The following is a 23875-nucleotide window of genomic DNA, read 5'->3' as shown; positions in this document are numbered from 1 at the left end:
AGTGAATTATTATAAAACAGATATTTCACTCTAAAATATATTTTTTGTTAGACACTTAAAAACATGATAAAAATAAAAAATAATTTTACTTTTAATTAATTTTAAAATTATTATTATATAATTTTATTTATTTTATTAATTAAAAAAAACATCCCAGAATGGGAGCACTTGAGGAGCTCGATTTGAGGCTCCTTAAGAGAGCACCAATTGAGCGCTCCCCTCCTGGTGGGTGCTCTCCTTTCTTGGAGAGCATCGATCAATGTTTTTTTTTTTAAAAAAAATTAAATTAATAAAAAAGTTTTTAATTTCTATTTACAGTGTTTGTATTTTTTAGATGAAATGTTTATTTTTAAAATTAATTGATTCATTTAAAATTTTGATTAAAACTTAAAAAGTTGAGATATTTTACCTCAAATTTGAATTAATATGTCCAATTTAATTATTTATTTTTATTTTTTAAAAAAGTTTGGATTAATGTCATTTTAGGCTTTGAACTTAATTTGCTCAATGGACTTAAAATACAATTTGATAATTGGGTCAAAAGCCCAACTCATTAATCTCAAGGGTTAATAGTTAACAGGCAATTTGGGCCTTGGACTAACAAGCCCATGTTGAAAAATACACTGACAGAAAATAAATAAAATAAAATAAATAAATAATACAAATCATGCCCTGAGTTCAAAATCAGTGCACCTGTCAAAGGCGTAATCTTTTAGAAAGTCAAATGCCAATATTGTTGGAAGTTTTGACAAAATGCGCAACATGGCGGGAGAAAAATATTTTACCACAAAATATTGAAATTTTATTAAACTATGGTAATTGAATGTATTAAAGAGTATTTGTATAAGTTCAAATTTTATTTTTTTGAATAAGAGATTATGTATTAATTAATAAATTAAATACTTGAATATTAATATTTTATTACTTTAATAAAAAATATATATCAAATCAGATGCATTAAGGTTAGAGTTTAAGAAATTTTGAAAGATCTTACATTATCAACCCAATGTTATAGGGAATCTTTGCATCTATTGACATAGTTCAATAAACTAAATCATCTAAATTCTTATTTGTTATTGTTTTAAAAAAATAAAAGCTAAAAGAAATATAATATAAATCTCTTAAATTAGAACATGAATTGCTCTTCATGACAAAAGAATTTTACCAAACAAAAACCAAGTTATTTTTCTAATAAAAGAAAAAGGAAAAGAGGAGAAGGAGAATGAATCAATCATGGATCTTTGTACTTGGAAATTGTGAGCTCAGGAGCACCAGATGACTGCCCCACTAGAATCTAATTTCAACCATATTCACGAGCCGCTGGTTAGGGTTGTTAGTTGGTCTTAGGACTTGGTGGGTCACCAAACGATACACGTCATACACAAACCAGGAAACCCCCACGCTCCGTTATCTTACACCCCCAATTTCATCGAATCGAATCTCCCCACGTTTCATAAAGAGGGTAATTTCGTAATCCAACTTCCATTTTCTACCCGCGTGTCCGTGACCCATTCGAACATATTGAAACGTCACCGTTGAGCATTAATATTGAAGCAGCTAGTCGTCGGTGAAAACGAAGCCCTTTCAACGTGTGGTGGCTCCCTCTCTTGGCACTTGAAATAAATCGCCCAACGTAAACTAGAAAAATAAAAATTAATAAAAGACCCTCAAATTCTCCGCCCATTTCGATTTCCTCTTCACGTATAAATTTCCACTCTTCCCCTTCTCCAATCTCCCTCTTGAATCCATTTCCATTCCCTTTTCTTTGAAATTAAATTTAATTTTTCATTATCATTTTTTTTTTCGCGGGTGCAAATCCAATGGCCGCGATCTTCCAAGGAGTTGGAGCTGCTGCAGCTTTATCTTCGACACCGTCCAATTCTTTCAATTCCAAGAAATTGCTTTTCTCTCCTCGTAGATCCTTCTCCGGTTCGCTGCACTCAATTTTTTCTTCGATTTTCTTTTGGTTTCGTTTCTTTCTTTTTTAGTTAATTTTCTTTTTGAAATTTGATTTGATGCAGTGAGGAAAGGGGCGAGCGTTGTTGTGGTCAGATCTGATGGAAACGTGAACTTGGATTTGAACCCGAGAGGTCGAAGGGCTCAGCAATTGATTGCCAATGCAGTTGCAGTAATGATTCTCCTTTTTCTCTCTCTTTTTACATTTTGAATTTTTTTTATTTTGTGTTGTTACTAAATTTGATTATATTTTGTTAATGTTTTAGACCAAGGCTGACAGCTCTGCAGCTTCTTCATCTTCAAAACCTGGGTATGATTCTAATTTCGATTTAAAGCTAACTTTCGAATTAGTGTTACATTGTAGTCAGGTGCTCAATTTTGTCTTTAACGATATGATTTTTATGAAAGTAAAAGGCAAGTGGTTAAAATGACAACTAAATTGTGTTTTAGTGTCTGATGGCGATATGAATTATGTTGATTTTAGTACTACATTATTAGCATTGGTTGGCAAATGCTGTTAAAAACTTCGCTACCTAATGCCATTCCTTGAAGATAACGTCAAAATCTTTTATTTTTTGTTTTGTTGTTGTTTTTTTTTTAGATTTTTATGTATTTTGGTTTTCTAATCAGATTTATCCATTGGCATATTTGACTCAAATGCTGCTTTTTTATTATGTTTAATCACATAATTCTCACATGTATCCTATTCTTCAGACTTTTTAAATACTAGTCTGAGAGATACCATTGATACCATAGTTTCTAGCACGTGCGAGGAATGTGTGTGCTTAGATAATTTCCTGTTTGAGATGCATGCTTAACAAAGTCTTTAACCTCATGTTGTGGTGTAAGGTTTGTGCATTTGATACCATTCACCTCTTTTTGAAATCAATGCTGTCTTTCATAAGTGAACTATTTGTTGGTATCGCTATGTTGTTGTTTGCTTACTCCTTTTCATTGATGCCTTTGTTTTGACAAGCATTGTTCTTTGCTGTTGTAATCCTGCAAGTTTTAGTGCACTTACTGAGCTATCTCAGACCAGTTTTCCTTTTATTCTCGTCAACTAAGATGCCAAATGTGCGTTGTTTACAAAATATATTTCTTGATCCATGTCTCCTTTACCATTTAGTTACTTCTACATTATTTTCCAAACATGTAATTTTTTCTTGTTATCAAGTAACACTAACAAGATTGCATATACTTTAAATGGTTTCAAATGAAATTCAAATAAAATTCATTTCTAAAGGAAAGCCTCATTGCTTATTTCCACTGACGATAAGGAAGCGTTTCTCTTTTAGTTAGTAGCGAAGTTTTTGGTTATAACCTTATAGGAAAGGGCTGTGTGTTTGGTTTTATATGTGTCAAAATGCGAGTGAAAAGGGCATCAGTTGAGTGTTGGATGTATGTATGTGTTGGTGTATAATGTCTCTGTTTTTGTGTGTTGCAATGGCATAATATTGCATCATCAAATTTCTGCATTCATACTTGTTTGCATTGTCATGTCTTTTGTTTTTTCTATTTTCTTTTGGGAAAAATGTTAGCACTATCGTGTCAGTATCACTTAGCAGTGATGAATTTAACTAGATCTATATTTTATCCCCAGACATGAGCTTTTACTCTTTGAAGCTCTACGAGAGGGCTTGGAAGAAGAAATGGAGAGGGATCCCTGTGTATGTGTCATGGGTGAAGATGTGGGTCACTATGGAGGCTCATACAAGGTGACCAAAGGACTGGCTACGAAGTTTGGGGACCTTAGGGTGCTTGACACCCCTATTGCTGAGAACTCGTTCACTGGCATGGGAATTGGAGCTGCTATGACTGGTCTGAGACCAGTTGTTGAGGGTATGAACATGGGATTTCTCCTTCTTGCTTTTAATCAGATCTCCAATAACTGTGGTATGCTCCATTATACATCTGGTGGTCAGTTTACCATACCCATAGTTATTCGTGGACCTGGTGGTGTTGGACGTCAGCTGGGAGCTGAGCACTCTCAACGCCTTGAGTCATATTTTCAATCAATTCCTGGAATCCAAATGGTTGCGTGCTCAACCCCTTACAATGCCAAGGGCTTAATGAAGGCTGCGATCAGAAGCGAGAACCCTGTTATACTTTTTGAGCATGTTTTGCTTTACAACCTCAAGGAGAGAATCCCAGATGAAGATTATATCTGTAATCTTGAGGAAGCTGAGATGGTAAGGCCTGGAGAACATGTCACTATTCTAACCTATTCACGGATGAGGTATCATGTGATGCAGGCTGCAAAAACTTTGGTGAACAAGGGTTATGATCCTGAAGTAATTGATATTAGGTCTTTGAAACCATTCGATCTTTACACTATTGGGAACTCAGTCAAGAAGACACATCGTGTTCTTATTGTGGAGGAGTGCATGCGGACTGGTGGTATTGGTGCTAGCTTGACTGCTGCCATCAATGAGAATTTCCTTGATTATTTGGATGCTCCAATTATGTGCTTATCTTCACAGGATGTGCCTACACCATACGCCGGAACATTGGAGGAATGGACGGTAGTTCAGCCTGCCCAGATTGTGACAGCCGTTGAGCAGCTCTGCCAGTAGTTGCAATAGCAGAAATAGTGACCGCATAGTTGAAGTTTTGCTAGTCTTGTCATGTTTATTCCTAAACAAGTTCTCTTGCAGCATTGTTTTTGAAATCTAATTTCTGTTTGTTAGCAATTTGTGTCAGTTAAATCTTGCAAAAGTTCATCGAGTTGAGGCCTTCTGTTTGATCCAGTTCTTTCTTCACTGAAATGGCAAGTAAGATCTTGTTTAAGCAATAGTTACAGGTAGAGTACTGGAGAATAACTCTCCACTTCCAGTTGCTCTGTCACATTACTAATGAGATAAAGCCATGTAATTCATTTTGTCTATTTTTTCCCTATGGAATGTGGTGTGGCAAAATAATCTCAGTTATTTATATCTTTTTATTGTTGTCTTTAAGTTGCAGTGGTTTAACCTTTATTTACTTTCAAATGTAATCACCTCCTAGCTGCAGCCTAACCTCTGTGTTGTCTGGGCTGTCTGCTCAGGATTCTTTAATAGGGCCAACATCTAAACTGGGCCCTTTTATAAACTTTTGATTTGAGCAGACGCTAACTCATGCTTAATATTATTGGTTCTTTTTCGTTTTTAGGTACTTAGAAGAGGGTTCTCTGCCCATGCTAAAAGACCCTACTCGATTATATAAGATCAATGAGAAGCTGATCGTGATGTCTTTGTAGATTGGGGTGAACCTTAATGTGAATCATTGAAAGTTGATACATCAGATATTTTATGGTAACTTCTGTTGAAGCTGTATGCCATTTCTTTGGGATTACCAAGTTGGGGGAGGGAAACTCAAACTCATTTAGGACATTTGGAAAGGTGAAGGGTTCATACCCTGGAAAAGGGTCTCGCTGGGGCAATATACTAACGACAGTTGGCCAAAGGATCTTGACACAGTGAAACACCTTGGGACTTTGAAAGCTGTTGCATGAATAGCTATGTTTTTCAGTATGTCAGCTGGTACATGCATAACAACGTGTCCAGCAGTCGAGGAAAGCAATCATTACAGAGATTGACAACCTCTTTGTTTCCTTGATTTGCATTCAAATCTACCCATGTGGAAGACATGAGAAATAAATCAAATTATCAATAGACGGATAGATATTTCTTCAAGAGATAGGAGGCCATGTTTTTATGTCTGAAGTCATAGTGCTGGTTCTCGATCCAGTTGTGTTGTCTCGAATCTTGATTCCATAAAAATCTATGGAATTATATGTACAGGTATCAGCATTAATTGTTACTGTCAAAAAAGATGAGTTGATCTTGTTACTACTGATGGGCGCTATTTTGCTGGCTTGATTTTCAACCACATACCTATGCATGTGGGCATCTGCAGGGAGCAGCAAACCGGACATCTCAAAATTTTAACCCCACTTCCATTATGCTTAAGCTCGCCTTCCCTAATTACTTGCGGTGCCTTTGCTTCCGGGCTAGGAAACAAAATCTGATATTGCATTTACGATTCCAGACACTTCTTTCTAGTCTTGATTGTTATCCTTAATACTTTGCCTTCGATTTTTAGCATGTAAGTTGTTGCTTTAGTGACCTGAGAAGCCATTAGTATACATGCAGAAGTAGTTTGATATATTTATGATGGATTGCCAACCATATGGGCTGCAATTTTGGATGGTTGGGCTGCCTTGGATGTCAAGTTTAACCGAGTGGTGTTTCTAATATATTTTGATGGTTATAAATCTCAAAGGGGATGTTGCTCTCTTTTCCACAGTAGAAAGCTATACCAGTTATGTCGGATTGTCAGCTGAAGAGCAATATGAGTTCCTGATATAGTGGTTACTCTTTCACTTTTGGTTCAAATGTTTTGAGAAAAAGATCACTAGACAGCAATACATTATTTCAATTATGACCAAGTTTTATACAAGAATACAAATGATTTCAATAATCAGTGTATCTAATTTACTCATCAATGCCGACATATATGAAGCAGTAACAGTATATGTCGGCTTGCTAAAGACGTTGGAACGCAAAGTGCAACCAGTCTTTAGGTTGATGATTTTTCAAATCTCACTCCTCATCTGTGTGTCGACTATGATTCCAGCTTGGCTCACTCATCTTTTTCAATATTTAGGTTCGTTACACTTGACCTAGCCCATGCTCTATCTGTATTTACAGATAGTCAATCTAATCTTCCTAACTCCATGAGTGGCTGCTAGTGTAAACAATGAATGCAGCAAAACCTTTCTTCTCATTTCCTTTCCCAGAGTGTGCTCAAACAAGCATAACCATGTTCACCCGCATTTGTTTTGATTGCATGTGAGTGGTTTTATGTTCTGACATGGACATCGTGGGTTTTTTGCAAGTTGCAAGCGCTTTACAACTACTTGTCTTGTGCTCGTTCCTTACTGTAACCAGAATCAGGGTACCAATGGTAGGTAGAGCTAATTAAATGCATGAACATGGTTCTATACAGCAACCTTTCTTTTTTAAAAGCAGCCGTTTATGTTTTTGCTTCTGAGACAGAAATCCTTTTAAGATATGATTCGTTTCTTTTGTTGCCTGCGTTTCAAATCAAAATCGGATTTAAGATTTAATTTCTTTAATGTGTTATTAAATTTTTTCCTGTTCTATGCCCCAACTTTTTGGTATTGACTTGCACCCCATCATAGTAATAGTTTTCAATTTTTTTTCCCTCTTGGTCTTGTATTTTCCTAGCACATGTGCCTGATTGGCTTACTTCAAATAAAATTAAGCTGCTGCCTGCTTGCCATGATCTTTTTTGCTCATTTTTATTCATCTGATCATATATCAATTGGACATTGCTACCAGCCAAAGATATTAGAGAGTATATGCTTTTGAGATGGATTCATTGATAAGGCCGAAACTGGTGTCTGATGATATTCAATAGCTCATGCTGTGTTGGTTTAGCTGCATTTTGGTTTTCAGCTGAATTGTAACATAAATTAGCTGAGAATTGTTTCATTTTTAATTGAAGATGCCACTTAGTGGTAAGCTGCACGTATAAATTATTCAAGATTTTTTTGTCGCTGTCAAAAATAATTTCTAGTAATTATTGTCCACTTGTTCTGCTACTCAGTACCAGCAAGAGCAAAGAAGTAGAGAAAGGTTGGTCTAAGAGTCAATAATATTTAAGACTGATAAATTTTGTCAATGATTCGTTCCCCTGCAAAGAGCTATCAACTGCAGATAATCAAAACAAAAAATGTGCACATTCTTAATTAAAAGTCCTGTCTCAAACATGCTTAAACATGTCCTTCATACACTTGTTTGTGCCCAATGATCCATGCATCAATGTCGCTGTGCCGCGTTCTCTGTGAACACTCACAGTTACAGACTCACAGCCTAATATCATTTCTTAGCTAACTGCTGGTTCCGAGCAGATCAGATCAGCAAAGGTGTTAAACACATATCAGTAAGTGCATGAACATGAATTTTCAAACAATGCTCCTTTAAATCAATGCAGGCATGATTGGCCCAGCAGCATTCTAGATATGCATTCATATCTACCCATGTGAAAGACTCGCGGAATCCTGTGATTAGTTGGCAGTATATGTTTGGATCTGATACGTTCTTTTTGTCATTTGCAAAATGAAATTTATTTTCTCTTGCTTTTCCTGTTTATTGGTAGAATCTGCCTACATTTGTCTTTAATAAGATTCGTTCGACAGTGTCATATGATAGCCTGTTCCAAAGACGGCCACCTGCCCTAAAAATCTCTCCAATCACCTTTGGGATTTATTCATATGTGCCATAATCAAGCAAACTGATGATTTTTTTTTTTGGGTCAAATGGTATTCGAAATTAACTTCTTGAATTGGTGAGACTAAACCATCTTTATATATCATCATGATTCATGGATGACATGTTATAAAGCCAGAAACATTGTACTTTTTGTGTGCATTAGGCATGTGAATGGATCATGTGCATAGCAAGTTGTGGGTGTTGGGAAGCATGCGGTTAATGCCTGCATAAGTGAATCATGATGGGGTTACCAGTGCACCAGACCTGCTGACCCCCTCAAGAAAGTGACCGCCCCCTCCCCCCAAAAAGAAATTGTTTCTTGTGGTTTCCTAGTGCCTATAACATGCACAACCGGGACCATTTTTTTTCCCTTAGGTTCACCATAAAGTGAAATGCATCCATACCATTATCCCATTTCCATTGCTGATGACATCGTGGCCCAGAGACAAAGACTGGTGTGAAGATAAATGTTATCTGTTTAGGGCTTGAAAGCAACCTCAACGGTCTTTTCTAGCCACCCCACATTTTCAAAATGTCCTTCATAAATCATCTCAGTGTTTTTAAGTCTTGCTGAGGATTGATTTAATAAAGAAAGGGAGGAGAGGAGGGGGCCGGTGGGCTCACAGTGTTGAAACCTGTTCTTGTGGATATCAGGATTAGGGCATTAAAATTAAAACCACTTGCAGCATTCCAAGAACGTTGTCTCTGTGAAATATTATACCTGACCTGACCATTTATGTTGTTTGCTTATCAGGGCTTGTAGGAATTTGCGGGAAAAAGGTTGCATGGAAAATGACCCCTACTTCAACTCAACTGTCTTGTAAATCTCTTTAATACTCAAATTAAGTTGGAGGAAATAATATTTGAAGATGAATTTCTTTTGGATTGGTTGGAATATTATTCTCTGCTTAATTTGCTATTGAAGATCTTTTATTGCTTGATTTAAATAAAATCCTTGATGAAAACAAATATTTAATTTAAAATCAATTAATAATAAATAAAGATCATTGCTATACAAGTTTGAAGGTCCAAAACTATGGTTCCATTTTTACACCACTTATTGATTTAACGTTTTTTAAAAGAAATAAAAAGGATAACGACATTGTTTTTAAATTTCAAATTTTTGAATATTTTTAATTTAATTAATGTGTAAAATTTTTTGTCATCATTTTAATATTTTTCTTTAAGAAAACATATTCTATATCTACCATTCTTTCTTATATAAATATAAGGTTAACAATCAAATTTGCCATTTTACTAAATTGGAATTTTTCCAATTTATCACTCTATTTTTTATTTTGATGCAATTTTTGGTGCAAAATTACTATCATATGATGGAAAAGGAATATTCTATCAAGAATCCCAAAATTCTACTAGCCCTTGTTAATGTGAAAATGAAAATAAAAGCAATTTTTTTTTTTACAAATAAGCCGATGAGGTATCATCTAGCACCAGACGGCGCAAATCCGACTTCAGAAGCCGAATTTGGCTTCTCTTGGTCGAATCTGACCTTGAGGAGCAGCCGGATTTAGCCTCCAAGTCGGCGGCCATGGAGGCAAACAAATAGAAAAAAGCTAGGAAAAAAATGGGAATAGAGAATAATTTTTTTTATATTTATACTAAAAAATGATTTTTAGTACAAATATAATTGTAATGTTTAAAAGATCAAAAATAAAGAAAATGGTTATATATTTTTGCAAAAAATACAAAAGAAGATGCTTTTAAAATATAAAAAATATATTTTCTTGTTATTAATCCAATAATTTATCTAGTCAAAATCTATACAAGAATATTTTTTTTTCACAATACAAAGAGCTAACAGATATTGGGATTATTTGATGCAATATTCTTCTTCCATCCAAATAATGGTAACATTACTTATACCACAAAATGATATTAAACAGTAACATTGTATTAAAAAAGGTAGAGGGATAAATTTAAAAATTTTAATTTATTATAATGATAATTTTGATCATTATCTTTAAATATAAATTTCCTTGATGCTTCAGCTGTGATGATAGATGGGCATATAGTCTTAATTTTGCATAGTTTTGTTAATGAGGTCACACTACATTTTAATGTTGCTATTCATATATTAAAATAGTGATTTATTTGTTATTTACTTTCATTCATCAAGAGAAAAATTGTCCACGTATATTGCCTTTTATGTCTGTGTGATCTTCAAAACAATAACATTTAGAACAAAGTTGCATGATTTTGCCTCTTGGTCTATTATTGAGTTACATTTTCTATGATGCATGTCTTGAAAATTAAATCAAAATGGAACTCGTAATTTATAATTGTATTAGTTTCGGATGATAATGATAACAACAGTAACATTTGATTCTTATCAATTTAGAAAGTATTAAAGTAAAATGCGTTGAAATTTTCTAATGTTAGCATTTTGAGTTCCACTATTTTGCTCACTGCTGAGTAGATAAAGCCTAGGTGGCTAGGATAAATATATTTCACTTTCCTTAGCTTGCAGAGTAATTATACAAGAAAGTTTTAAGTGTTTAGTACATATATAAAAAATATATAATCTAGCCTTTGCAACATAGCAAGCACCTGCCAGTGCACGTGTGGTATGGTTCATTCTAATTAAACAATGTAAACAATTCTCTCTCTCTGTGTCCAATGCATATAGGAATAAGATATTGGTGAAAGCTAGCTAGATGAGTTCCACGTGGGAGTCTCCTTTTGACGTGAGGAGATTCTGCTTTGGCTTGACCATCGCTCCAAGGGGCAAAGCCAGAACCAACCAACAACATTAACAGTCTTGTTATATTAGTTTGCCACGTTCAATTATTTTCTTCTTTGTTTTATGCATGTGGTTATTATTTGATTTCTTTTTTATAATACTTTGGCTTCAATGATAGGTCATGTTTTGCAGCTGTAAAACCCTCTTCGTGTCTCTGTCTCCCGATTTCTTGGTAGCCAAATAGCTATAGCTTGCCTCGAATTTAATTTGATTGGGAGTCAGGTCTCCAAGTTAGAAGGAATAATCTTGACTCAGCTCGTGGTTTCTTCTCTGTTTATAACATTTTTTTTTATGTTCTTCTTCTTATATATCATATGTACATATATATAAGTGGTCGTAAATTCCCCTCGTGGCTCGTTGAGGGTTTTTAAATACGTTACATCAGAAATTATCGTCATTAAAATGATTATTTTCACTTTCCAACTTAGCTGCAAATCTGCTACCTTATTTAATAGATAGGTATAATTAATTCTCATGGTCATTTATGACAGACAAAACTGCCATACGTAATAATGCCTTCGACTTGGTTAGAAATTGCTAGCAGCCTGCCCCATGCGGTGAACTAAAGGCTTCTTTCGCTTCTTAATTGATAGCATGTACTCACCTGATTTCTTGGTAGCCATGTAGCTAAATAATACCACGTAAATGACTACAAGTTCTTATATTTTATGCATAGTAAGGTTATTTGGGACGCAGACCAAGTTACTGTGGGAATCTTCCCCCTGTAGCCGTGATGCATACACATTAATCTTATTACAAGTACAAATTTCAAAAATGTTGCATCCACAATCAACATTTTGGCTTTGTACACAATTAATTGAGACCTGAAGAAAGGTTGCAACAGCAAAATTATGGTTTGAAAATCTTATAGTAAGTAAAAGACTATGATTTTTCAATCAAATTGTTGTGACAATATTAAATATCCAAAAGTTAAACAAATTCATAGAAGTAAGTAACTAATTGAAAGAATTAATGGTATATGCATGCTTAACTGTATAGGTCATGTATAACGAAGGAAGAAATATGCATTTTTTTATGACGGCTCGACCCTTGGAGAATCAAGCCCCGCTGGGGTTGGAGGAGCTCTATGAGATCACACAGGCACGATCAGGGGGATCTTCTTCAAGCATATTGGTGTGGAAGATTCCAACTATGCGGAAATAGTGGCCATCCTTGAAGGTTTGTTGTTTTTCTCCTCCACTCCTTGGGTCTCCTCCCACCATCTTATTAAAGAGAGTGACTCTAAAAATGTAATTCTTGATTAAATGTATCAAAGCAGTATGTATTCAAGCTACACACAATGAAATCATTTAAATGAAATCATTGAGTCTTGGTTGCTTAAATGTAAAAGAATCATTTAAATAATTTACATCTTTTCTTTTAAAGAATTAGTCAATTGTTTTCAACTTATTCATACTTTAATCAAATTTGAAAAAAAATTAATATAGTTAACTTCCGATATTCTTATTTTATTTCTATTCAAACTTATAACACTAGATGTAAAACTATATTATGTAAAATATAAATAGTTAAACATGATATATAAGATTAATAATTTTTTCCTATATAATCAGAATTATTTAAAGACTATATATTTAAAATAATTTCTTATCAACTAAATATAAAATGTAAAGTATATAAAAAAATATATTCAAGATAATTTCCTTTTATATAATAAGGATTAATAAAAAATGATATATTAATAAAATTTTAAATAACAGTGCAATACTAGAATTTATATTTGAGAACTACATAATAATTTATTAACTTTTAAAGATTAAATTCATAAAAAATAAAATTCACATAATAGGAAAAAAATAATATGGCAAATAAAAAATAGAATCAATATATGACCTAACAAAAAAAAATATGGTTGATAGTTCATAGAAATTTAGAGAAGAAATCTATAGAAATTTAAAACATATGAGCAAATAGTATAAACAAATATAAATAAAAATAATTATATAAATTAACAAAAATAAAATTAAGTGAGGCATGTGAGATATTTTTTATTATTCTTTATTTGTAGTAATTATTAAATAAAAAATTATTTTGAGAGGGCTCATTAAGTGATTATCTTAAAAAAATTTTAAATTTTATATGTATAAAAAAATTTTAAAAAATTTTGAGGGGGCATGGCTCCCCTAAGGCTAAAAGAGGCTCTGCCCCTGATTTTAAGTTTACTTACATGTAGACTTATTGCAATGATAATGGCATAAACTTGTAAGATACCTTATCCAAGTCTTATAATTAAGCCAGATGATTACAGCTCAAAATGCAAATCCGTCACTTAACCCCGCTAATGCAAATATAAAACTACAAAAAGCATTTCTTTGGGACATCACATGCAGCGAATACACACACTCCCTAATCACCCTTACGGCCATGCACACGTGTGCTACTTGAACCTATATTTACAAAGAGAATGAACAACAAAAGACGTCAACGTTCATTGTTTAGACTACTGCTGCACTAGAAGAGAGTAGCTCCCTTGTTGCTAAGTCTTCAATGAAGGTCTTAACTTCAACACTCCTCCTTGATACCTGTTTTGAACACTGCTAACTGTGATCTTAGGAACCTAAATGCCTGTCTAGACAAGCCTTTGGTCATTATGTCAACCAGCTGATCTTTTGAGCAACAATAGTTAACTTGAATTTCACCATTCTTCTCAAATTCTCTCATGGCGTGGTACTTAACATTAATGTGTTTGGTTTTATCATGATTAATAGGGTTCTTAGTAATGGCAATAGTTGATTTGTTGTCAACAAAAATCTTGGTGGCTTCAAGTTGAGGATGCTCTAAGCCCAGTAGAATCTCCCGAAGCCAAATGGTTTGATTTGTAGCAATTACTACAACAACATACTTAACCTTTGTAGAGGATTGAGCCACTACCTATTTGTTTTTTCGGAATTCCAACAAAAAGGCAACACTTTCAAGTGAGAATACATAACCTAAAGTTCTTTTTGAATCATTAATACATCTAGCCCAATAATTGTCTGAGAAACCAATAAACTTGAATGTTTTTTGGAGCTCATTCTTCAATCCAAAATTACTAATGCCTTGTAGGTATCTAAGAACTCTCGTTGCAGCTATGTAATGGAGTTGAGAAGGGCTTTGCATGAAACGAAAGAGCATACTGACTATGAACATTATTTCTTGTTGCACAAGATATAACAAGTGCTTAATAAAACTTTTGTATACTGAGGAATCTGCCTGATCAACTTTATCACTCTTTGAAAGCTTTTCATTTGCAGCAAGTGGTGTCCCTACTAGCTTGCAATGATCCATTTTGAAGATCCTAACTGCGTATTTCTTCTGTGATAGAAAAATACTAGGGTTTGAATAGAGCCTCGTGGACTCTTTCAAAAAAAGAGCCCCGTGGACTCTGATATATACACCTATACAAATTTTAGTTAAAATTTTTGTTTGCATGATCAAAATCTGAAAGGACCCTCTTTCCATGCCATCATTTTGTGCCATCCAGGGGGCTAGGGAAAAAAAAATGTTTTTTTTGCCAGATGCTGTCCTCTGTCACTGGCATAGCTAAAAAATAGTAGTGTTGTTTAATATATAGGTTCAATTTCCTATTATATTAAAATCTGCGAAACAAATCAAACGGGCGTAAATTTATGTTTGATGGTTTTTAACTTGAATTCAGTGGTTTCATTGACGTGGCCTGTGAAAATTTGAGCATATGGCTTCGTCCCTAGGGAGGAGAATGCAACAGCTTTAGTGACGTGGAAATAGTTTCAGGTTAGTTATTGGGTGGTTGAGATAGGGCTTTGATTTGATCATGCTTGACGAACTGCTTTGTTTATATATATATATATATATATATATTATGATTGAATACACAATTAAAAGCTTATCGAAGTAAACAAATTAATATCTTCTTCTTTCATCAGACAATGAAGATCATGGTCGCTTCCATATTGCTTAGAAGAAGAAAATTAGGCTAACTATTTTTCAAATCAATGAGTATCTTACCCTGTTTTTTTCCCATTAATTTTATGCTTCACTTACTACTTATAATAAGGCAACCAAAAAATATTTCTCATTTTGTAGCACTAGCATTAGTGCAACATTCATTTTGCGCCATCATGCAAAAGATAATTATTAGTGCAGAAAAACCATTCATCATTGATCAAACAAAACCTCAAAGCGAAGGTCAACTCCTAAAAAGGCAGGAATAAATTAGGAGTGAGATGAGTCATAATACAGTTAGATGCCGACAAATTAATAATTAAGTGGCATTTTATAATATTCGAAAAGTTGTGATTGAATAGCACTTATCTCTTAGCGTCACTTCATCACTTCTTGTCCGCTCACTGATTCGTTTAATTTATTTTGTCACTTATTCAAGTTTCTCTTCAGTAATTACGCAACCAATCTTTATTTAGAGAATCACAAGCTTATTGCCTTAATATAGTTATTTAGAAATTAATGTTAATTAGATCAATGAAGAAAATTTAAGTAAAAAATTCCATATGTAATACTAGGATTAGAGCTAAAAAGATAGCCATGATTGTAAGTAATGGTTGTTGGACATATAATGGTATTTCATAATGTTTTAATATCCTACATTGTCAACATATAAAAAAAGCTTAGTACTTTAAATAAGAAAACTCATTATGGGCTTATTGCAAGGAAAGAAAAAAGAGTGAACTCGCGCGCACATGAGATTAAGCCCAAGTGAATTTTTTATACCTTGGTTTTACTTTTACCTACATGTTGACTGAGTTGTATAACTCTCCTAATTTGGTACAATGTTGACTTCGATTTATTTTAATTTAACGTTAAATCTCTTAATTTGGTTTAACGTTCACTTCAATTCTCTGAGTTTTATAACTCTCCTGATCTGGGGCAATGCTTACTTCAATTTAATGTTAAATCCTTTGATTTGGTTCAACGTTCACTTCAATTCGCAGCTTATAAATACCAGCCTCTACCTTAGCTCACAACACACCTCTCAGTTCTTGCTTTTCTCTATTTTTTTGCTTCATTTGCCTTCCTCTTCTCTACTCTCTTGCTTTTTCTGGGTCTTTTCTAATTTTATTTTTGTTGTTCCTAGTATCCTGATAGTTTGTGAAACTAATCAAGAAGAGTTTATTGAATTCTGGAGGGATAACCACTATAGTCCTTTTGCACCAAGTTTAATACTTCAACGGGGTAGAAATTATCTTTAAGGGCAGTGTTCCATGTCTCAAACTTTCTTGAATAATTCATGTGCTTCAATATTTTTACAACAATCTTAAGGATAATGGATTCTCACGTCAATAATATTGTCGTCACCGTACTTATTACCATCACCATCGTCAATGGTTTTAACCCGACTCTTGCTACCTTGTCCATTCTTGCCATGTCCTCTGTGTCTTATGCAAAATTGTTTCCTAACATATCCAAAATCGAGGTCTTTATGGGAAAATTTTCAAAAGATGGCAAGAAATGATCTTTTCCATTCTTGATGTTCATGGAGTGACTTTTGTAATATTCAATTCCAAACTAGAGAATGTCAACTAATAAAGTATGCAAGCATACAATTATTAGTACATTTTCTAATAAGCGATTTGGTGTTTACAATCCTTACAAAGAAACAAAGCAAATATGAGACTTAATAATTACCAAATGTACTGCTGAAGATGTTAGGAAACAAAAGTTTGTGATTAGAAACTTTTATTACTAGGAGATGACAAATGACAAGGATATCAAGAGTCAAATTAATGAATATCATAAGTTGGTGGATGACTTGAAAGTGGAAAACATCAACTTGCAAGAAGAGTTCATTGTTGGATTACTGATTGAGAAGTTGTCAAAATCCTGAAATGACTACATACAATAATTAAAGTACAAGGAAATGCAATTTTCACTTGTAGACCTCATTGTGCATATCATCATCGAAGACACAACCTGGTGGGAGATTAAGGCCTTCAAAGTTAAGGAGATTGCAACCAAAGCCAATCTAGTGCAATGCAAAATCCAACATTGTCAACAACAAAGTTACATCAATAAACTTGACTATAAACCCAGAACCCTTCATCTTACCTTTAAAAAGAAGGGTAGTTGTTTTGTTTGTAGGAATCTAAGGCATCATGCAGCATAATGTAAAAAGAGAGATAAGGGAAATGACAAACTTGCTAATTTAAAAGTCAATTTAGTTAAAGCATAAGAATCCGATGATATAATTGTTGTGTCATTTCTCAAACAAATATGGTGGCTAGTGTGAAGGAATGGGTGGTAGACTTAGGTGCTACTAGGCATATTTATACTAACAAAAATGTCTTTACTGCTTACACTCCAATAAAGGAAGGAGAAAAGATAATATATCTAAGTGATTCTCAAACTACTCAAGTTCTTGGTAAATGAAAAGTCCTTCTCAAGCTCACATCTAGCAAGACTCTAGCTCTGAATGATATTCTATATGTTCTTAATATAAAGGTAAACTTAGTTTCTATGGCTTTATTGGGTAAGGTTAAGGTAAAAGTATCATTCGAATATGATAAGATCATAATGACAAAAAGTAAGGTGTTTGTGGGTAAGGGATATTGTAATCAAAGATATTTTGTACTTAACATTGTAAATGTTATTAATGAAATTGCTAGTTCTTTTACTTATATGATTGACTCAATTGATTTATGACATGGTAGATTAGGAAATGTTAGCATTCCTTATATTAAGAAAATGTAATCACTAGATTTAATTTTTAATATTAAAAATACATACTTTAGTAAATGTGTAAGATGTGTTGAAACAAAATTAACTAAAAAATTTGTATTTTAGTAAATAGGAAATTTGAATTGTTAACTTTAATTCATATTAATTTGGGAGATTTGAAACAAACTATGACTAGAGGTGGTAAGCAATATTATGCTACATATATTGATGACTACTCTAAATTCACTAAGTTTATTTACTTAGGCATAAAGATGAAGCATTTGACATGTTTCTTAGGTATAAAGCTGAGAGACAAAATCAACTAAATAAAAAGATAAAAAGAGTTAGATTAGATAGAAAGGGGTTAATATATACAGATTAATGATATTTGTAAAAATGAAGGAATAATTCATTAAATTACTCCTTCATATTCCCTTTAATCAAATGGTGTAGCTGATAGGAAAACTAGAATATTAAAAGAAATGATGAATTCTATGTTTATTAGTTCCAATGCATATGAAAATTTTGTGAGGTGAAGTTATATTATCTGCATGTCATATTTAAAATAGAATTTCTTATAAAAAAACTATTTAGACACCTAATGAATTGTGTAAAGGTTATTCTCCTAGCTTAAAATATTTAAAAGTGTAAGGGAGTCTTGTTAAGGTTATGCTTCTTGATTTTAACAAAAGAAAAATTAGCTTTAAAACGTCTGATTGCATATTTATGGTTATGCCGAACATAATGCTGCATATAGATTTTTTATATTAAAAAGTGATTTTTTTTATAATAATACAATTGTTGAAACAAATAATGCTAAATTTTTGAGTAAAATTTTCCATTGAGAACTTATACAACTTCTTATGCACTTTTTAGTAAAAATGGTTTTAAAATACAAATGATCAATTGAGAAGGAGTAAACGACCAAGGAAAGAAAATTTCTTTTGGAAATGATTTTTATATTTATCTTGTAGATAATGATCCTTTAACTTACACTAATGAAATTTTTTCTAAAGAAAGTTCATTTTAAAAAGAAGGTAGATAAAATAAGATTGATTCTATTTTACAAACTTATACCTTGGAATTAGTTGATTTACCACTTGAAGCTAAATCAATTGTTTGTAAATAAATTTTTAAAAGAAAATTTAATCCTGATGGTTCCATTGATAAATACAAAGTTAGATTAGTTACTAAGGATTTTACTCAAAAGCAAAATATTAACTATTTTGATACTTTTGCTTCTATAACAAGAATTGCATCTATTTGTATTTTAATTGCCTTAACTTTGATTTACAAACTTATTATTATGTTAAAACAACTTTTCTAAATGGTGATTTAGAAGAAGAAATTTATATGACACAACCCGATGGATGTGTTCTTCCTACTCAAGAAAACAAAGTTTGTAAATTGATTATTTCTATATGTCTTAAAACAAGCATCAAAACAATGGTATGAAAAAATTGATCAAGTTCTTGTTAGTAATAGATTTTATATTGTTGGAGTTGATAAATGTGTGCACACAAAAACTATTGGTAATGAATGTGTGATTATTAGTTTATATGTTGATGATATGCTTATTTTTTTGTACATGCATTAATGTGGTAAATAAAACGAAATGTTTTTTAATTTCTAAATTTGATATGAAGGATTTGAGAGAAGCCAATGTTATTTTGGGTGTTAAAATCATAAGATGTAATAGTGGCGTAATGCTAACAGGATAATGTTGAAAGGCTACTGAAAAAGTTTGAACATTTTAATGTCACACTTGTGAATACTCTTTATGATGCTAATATCTAATTAAAGAAAAATAGAGGTGATAATGTGGCTTAGTTTGAGTATGCACAGATTATTAGGAGTTTGACGCATTTGATGAATTATATTAGACTTGATATAACTTATGCTATGTGTAAATTGAGTAGATATACAGAAAATCCCAATCAAAATCATTAGACTGCCTTAAGCAAAGTAATGAAATATTTAAAAGGTACCCATAAACTATAATATTGTATATAATAATTTCTCATTTTATTAGAAGGATATAGTGATGCTAGTTGGATCTTAGATTTAGATGAGACAAAATCCACAAGTGGTTATGTGTTCACTCTTGGTGGGAGTGCTATTACTTGGAAATTAGTCAAACAAGCAATAATCACTAAATGTACAATGAAATCAGAATTTATAACTTTAAAGTTGGTTGGGAATGAGATTTAGTGGTTAAGAAATCTTTTAGTAGATATTCCATTAGGAATGAAACTAAGACCTTTTGTATCTATGTATTGTCATTGCCAAGCAGCAATGGCCATTACAAAAAATAAAACTTTTAATGGTAAGAATAAACACATTCCCTTAAGACATGATATGGTAAAGCAGTTGCTTAAAATGAAATTATGTCCATCAATCATGTGAAGTTAGAGCTAAATATGGCCAATCCTCTAATTAAACCCTTGAGAAGAAAATTAATTAATGATACATTGAGGCGAATGAGACTTAAGCCAATTGAGAAAAATGAACAATAATGGTAACCTAATCTATGTGAGTGGCGATCCCATGTGTTAAGTTCATATGGATAAAGACAAGTTATTTATTGATAAATTGATACATTATTAAAATTATTATCCTTCTTATGCTGTGTGAATAGTGTAAGACTACAATGTAAGAGAGGTTTGAGTTAAACTCTTAATGGATTTCATGTTCTTTATGAGTGATGTATTAAATTGCAATATACACTTGATGGAATCACCTGCATAAATGTCGAGTGAGGCCGTTTATATGGAATAGTGGCAAATTCTCTAAAACACTTATGAATAGCCATGCACATGTATGGCTTATTCGCGTAAAACTGTATTGAACAGTAGAAATTATGGGAGAATGTAATGTGATTGATAAAAATCATATTTTATATAAAGAATTTTTAATTCATATATATTATAAACTTAATTAAAATTTTGTGATTTATATTTCATTATTTCCAAGCTTGGTTCATAGTTTAAAATGCACCAGTTTTGATACATTACATTCAAGTGAAATTAAACCCAGTAAAAACTTTTTCTATTATTAAACCTTATGAAATATGTAAGGGATTGTTGGGAATATAATGGTATTTCATAGTGTTTCAATATCTCACATTGTTAACGTACAAAAAGAGATGAGTGCTTTAAATAAGTAAATTCATTATTGGTTTGTTGCAAGGAAAGAAAAAGGAGTGGGCTCACGCATACACGGGATTGGGCCAAGTCTTGAGAAAATTCTATTTCCCCATGAGCACTAAGCCTAAGTAAACTTTTTGTACCTTGATTTTATTTTTTCTTAGCCTTTGACAATAGTCTCAAACTCTACTTATATGTTGATTAAGTTTTATTAGCCTTTGACAACAGTTTCAAACTCTACCTACATGCTGACTGAGTTTATGACAATAGTCTCAAATTCTACTTATATGCTGACTTAGCCTTTAATAACAGTCTCAAACTCTACTTATATGTTGATTGAGTTTTATTAGCCTTTGACAATATTATTAAACTCTACCTATATGCTTATTGAGTTTATGAACAGTCTTAAACTCTACTTATATGTTAATTGAGTTTTATTAGCCTTTGACAATAGTCTCAAACTCTACCTATATGCTGATTGAGTTTATGACAACAGTCTCAAACTCTACTTATATGCTGACTTAGCTTTTGATAATAGTCTCAAAATCTACCTATATGCTGATTGAGTTTTATTAGCCTTTGACAACAACCTCAAGCTCTACCTATATGCTGACTGAGTTTATGACAATAGTTGCAAACTCTACCTATATACTGACTGAGTTTTATAACTCTCTTGATTTGGTGCAACATTTACTTTAATTTAACGTTGAATCAACGTTCATTTAAATTCTTAGCTTATAAATACCAACCTCTACCTCAGTTCACAACACACCTCTCAGTTCTTGCTTATTTCTATTTTCTGCTTCCTCTGCCTTCCTTTTCTCTACTTTCCTTCTCTTTCTAAGTTTTTTCTAATTTTATTTTTACTGTTCTTAGTATCCTTGATAGTTTGTGCAAACTAATCAATTTGTTACTCCTAGTATACTTTATAGTTTGTGTAAATTAATCAGAAAGAGTTTGTTTGATCTTGAAGGATTAATAGTACAATCCTTTTGCACCAAGTTTAATACTTCGAAGGGATGAAAATTATCCTTATGGATAGTGTTCTATGCTTCAAGCTTACTTGAATTATTTCTATGCTTCGATATTTTTACAACTATGGTAGAGACATAATTAATTACAATGAAGACTCAAGTATTTGGCTCTTTGATTGATATATAATTTTCTTATTTAAAGAATAAGATTCGAATATCTCTTTTTCAAATTTCAAAAAAAAAATTAATTGTGACGAACTCGAAGCTACTTTCTGTTCTTTTTCTATTGTTTTTCTCATCAATCCAAACAAAGTGAAAAGTGAAGTATTATCCGTACTGAGTTTTAAGGAAAAAATGTTGTAGTAGTGAGAGTTTATGCAACGTTATCATGAAATTGGGGGCTAAGTTAGTTGGATGAGGGTAAATATATTAATACTGGACCGGCCTCAAGCAAGTCACACTTTAGGTTATTTCTTTTTTGTTTATTTAAAACTTTTGATGGTGTTCTGTCAGTGCCCACCACTATCCAAGGGAAGTTCTAGCTAGGATTAAGGTTTCTTTTTCTAGGCCTTGTTTTACTTATCCTTTGAACTCAATGGAAAGTTGGTATATAATTATTTATCCAATGGAAAGTGGAGAGAGCAAGGGTGGCCACTCCCCTTCTCTAATCGCAAACCTCAAATTGAAAGATTTAAATAGGGCAGTCCAGAATTTAACTAATTTATTCTCAAATAATCAATTTCCCAAAAAAAAAATAAAGAAAAGGGCTGATGTTTGATCAGGAGACACTGACTAGGAGAAGAGTTTGGTCAGTCTAAACAATGACACAGGATAGAGAAGTGTGTCATCTTCGAAATACAACTAATTTTTTTATTACAAAAGTTCTGCATTAATTATTAATACGAATTCCACTTTTTTTTTTTTGAGAATTCTATTGAAAAAGATTGATTAAATTATTCTAGTATTATATAATAGTGCAAAAAAAGATAAAGTTATATACAACAATATATAGTAGTAGAAGTATGCATCATCCAATTCGTCATGGTGCACAGATTTTGGGGAAGTTAGATGACGAAAATAACACCCAAAAAGAAAAACCCTTCTCCGTCGTTCGCCTTGCTCTTGTTTTTCCCCTGGAAACGTGTGCTTCCTACTTTATTGTTGAAGGTCTCTATGACATGGGAAGCGGGGACGTGTACGCCGCTACGGTGCACACATGCTCATGGTGATGGGAATGATGAGAAAAAAGATTTTAAAACTGGGATTTCGGCCTTTTGTCAGGCCAACCATTGATTTGGCGGCCATTGTCGTACTGAGACCAGACCATTTTACTGCTCTTGATGTTCTTTTACATGGATGCTCTTCTCCATCTCTTAATTTCCAGTAACTTTTCTCTCTCTTTCTGCTGGCTGTTTTTCGAGCGGGTTTCAAGACTATGTTGCCACGTGGGTTTCACGTGGACACCATGTGCTTCAAAGCAAGTAGGGTTTTAATAGAAAATTTCACGCTTTGCTTGCTGCCATTGTGATTTTTGCATTTTAGGAGAATTCTCCTGCTTTTCACATTGACAGCTTTTTTGCCTTGGAGAGGGAATGCTCAAATTTTATACGAGTTCAGTAAATGGAATTATTCAAATTTGTGCATAAGGAGGTGCCCTTAATTTATTCATAAATTAGTATTGGTATTAGACAGCCGAAATGAAAAGCTTAGCACAGCCGTGAAGAAACAGCCTTTTCCATGCAAATTTCGAAAGAAAGTCCCGAAGGCAGCCTAAACATTTTTCAGAGATTAATTTGGACACTCAAGAGATGTAACTAGCCACAGAAACTTCCCATTTTCTAAAGCTTCAGCCTAAAAATTGAGTGCCTCCTAATTCTTGCTACACAAGTTAGCACAATGGCAATTCCAACTTTAATTCTTTGGGCGGTGGATTCCTAAAACCACATATATATATATTTATATATATATATATTGGGCGCTGCTGCAAAATAATTCCAACAAAAAATATAGTATCATTAATGCAATGGAAATTGTATTCTGTTGAGCTGCTGCTGGTAATTAATCGAGTGCAGCTTTCTTTGCCGATCACGTTTCATGTTTGGGTGCTGGCCT

The 23875-nt window shown here is 32.9% G+C and overlaps 1 protein-coding gene across 1 annotated transcript; it reads left to right on the top strand.

Annotated features, from left to right (window-relative positions):
- Positions 1-1359: 1359 nt before the first annotated feature.
- Positions 1360-4910, top strand: LOC110424260 (pyruvate dehydrogenase E1 component subunit beta-3, chloroplastic). Its single transcript, XM_021438805.2, has 4 exons — positions 1360-1929; positions 2022-2128; positions 2223-2266; positions 3557-4910. Exons 1-4 carry the CDS (start codon positions 1821-1823, stop codon positions 4527-4529), a joined length of 1233 nt encoding a protein of 410 aa, XP_021294480.1. The 5' UTR covers positions 1360-1820; the 3' UTR covers positions 4530-4910.
- The last annotated feature ends 18965 nt before the right edge of the window (positions 4911-23875 follow it).

The sequence above is a fragment of the Theobroma umbraticum genome, unplaced genomic scaffold, assembly GCF_002168275.2.
Source record: "Theobroma umbraticum cultivar Fairchild unplaced genomic scaffold, ASM216827v3 scaffold_204.0, whole genome shotgun sequence".
Lineage (NCBI taxonomy): Eukaryota > Viridiplantae > Streptophyta > Magnoliopsida > Malvales > Malvaceae > Theobroma > Theobroma umbraticum.
The sequence above is the reverse complement of the archived record's forward strand: the minus strand, read 5'-3'. Positions and strand labels throughout refer to the sequence as shown.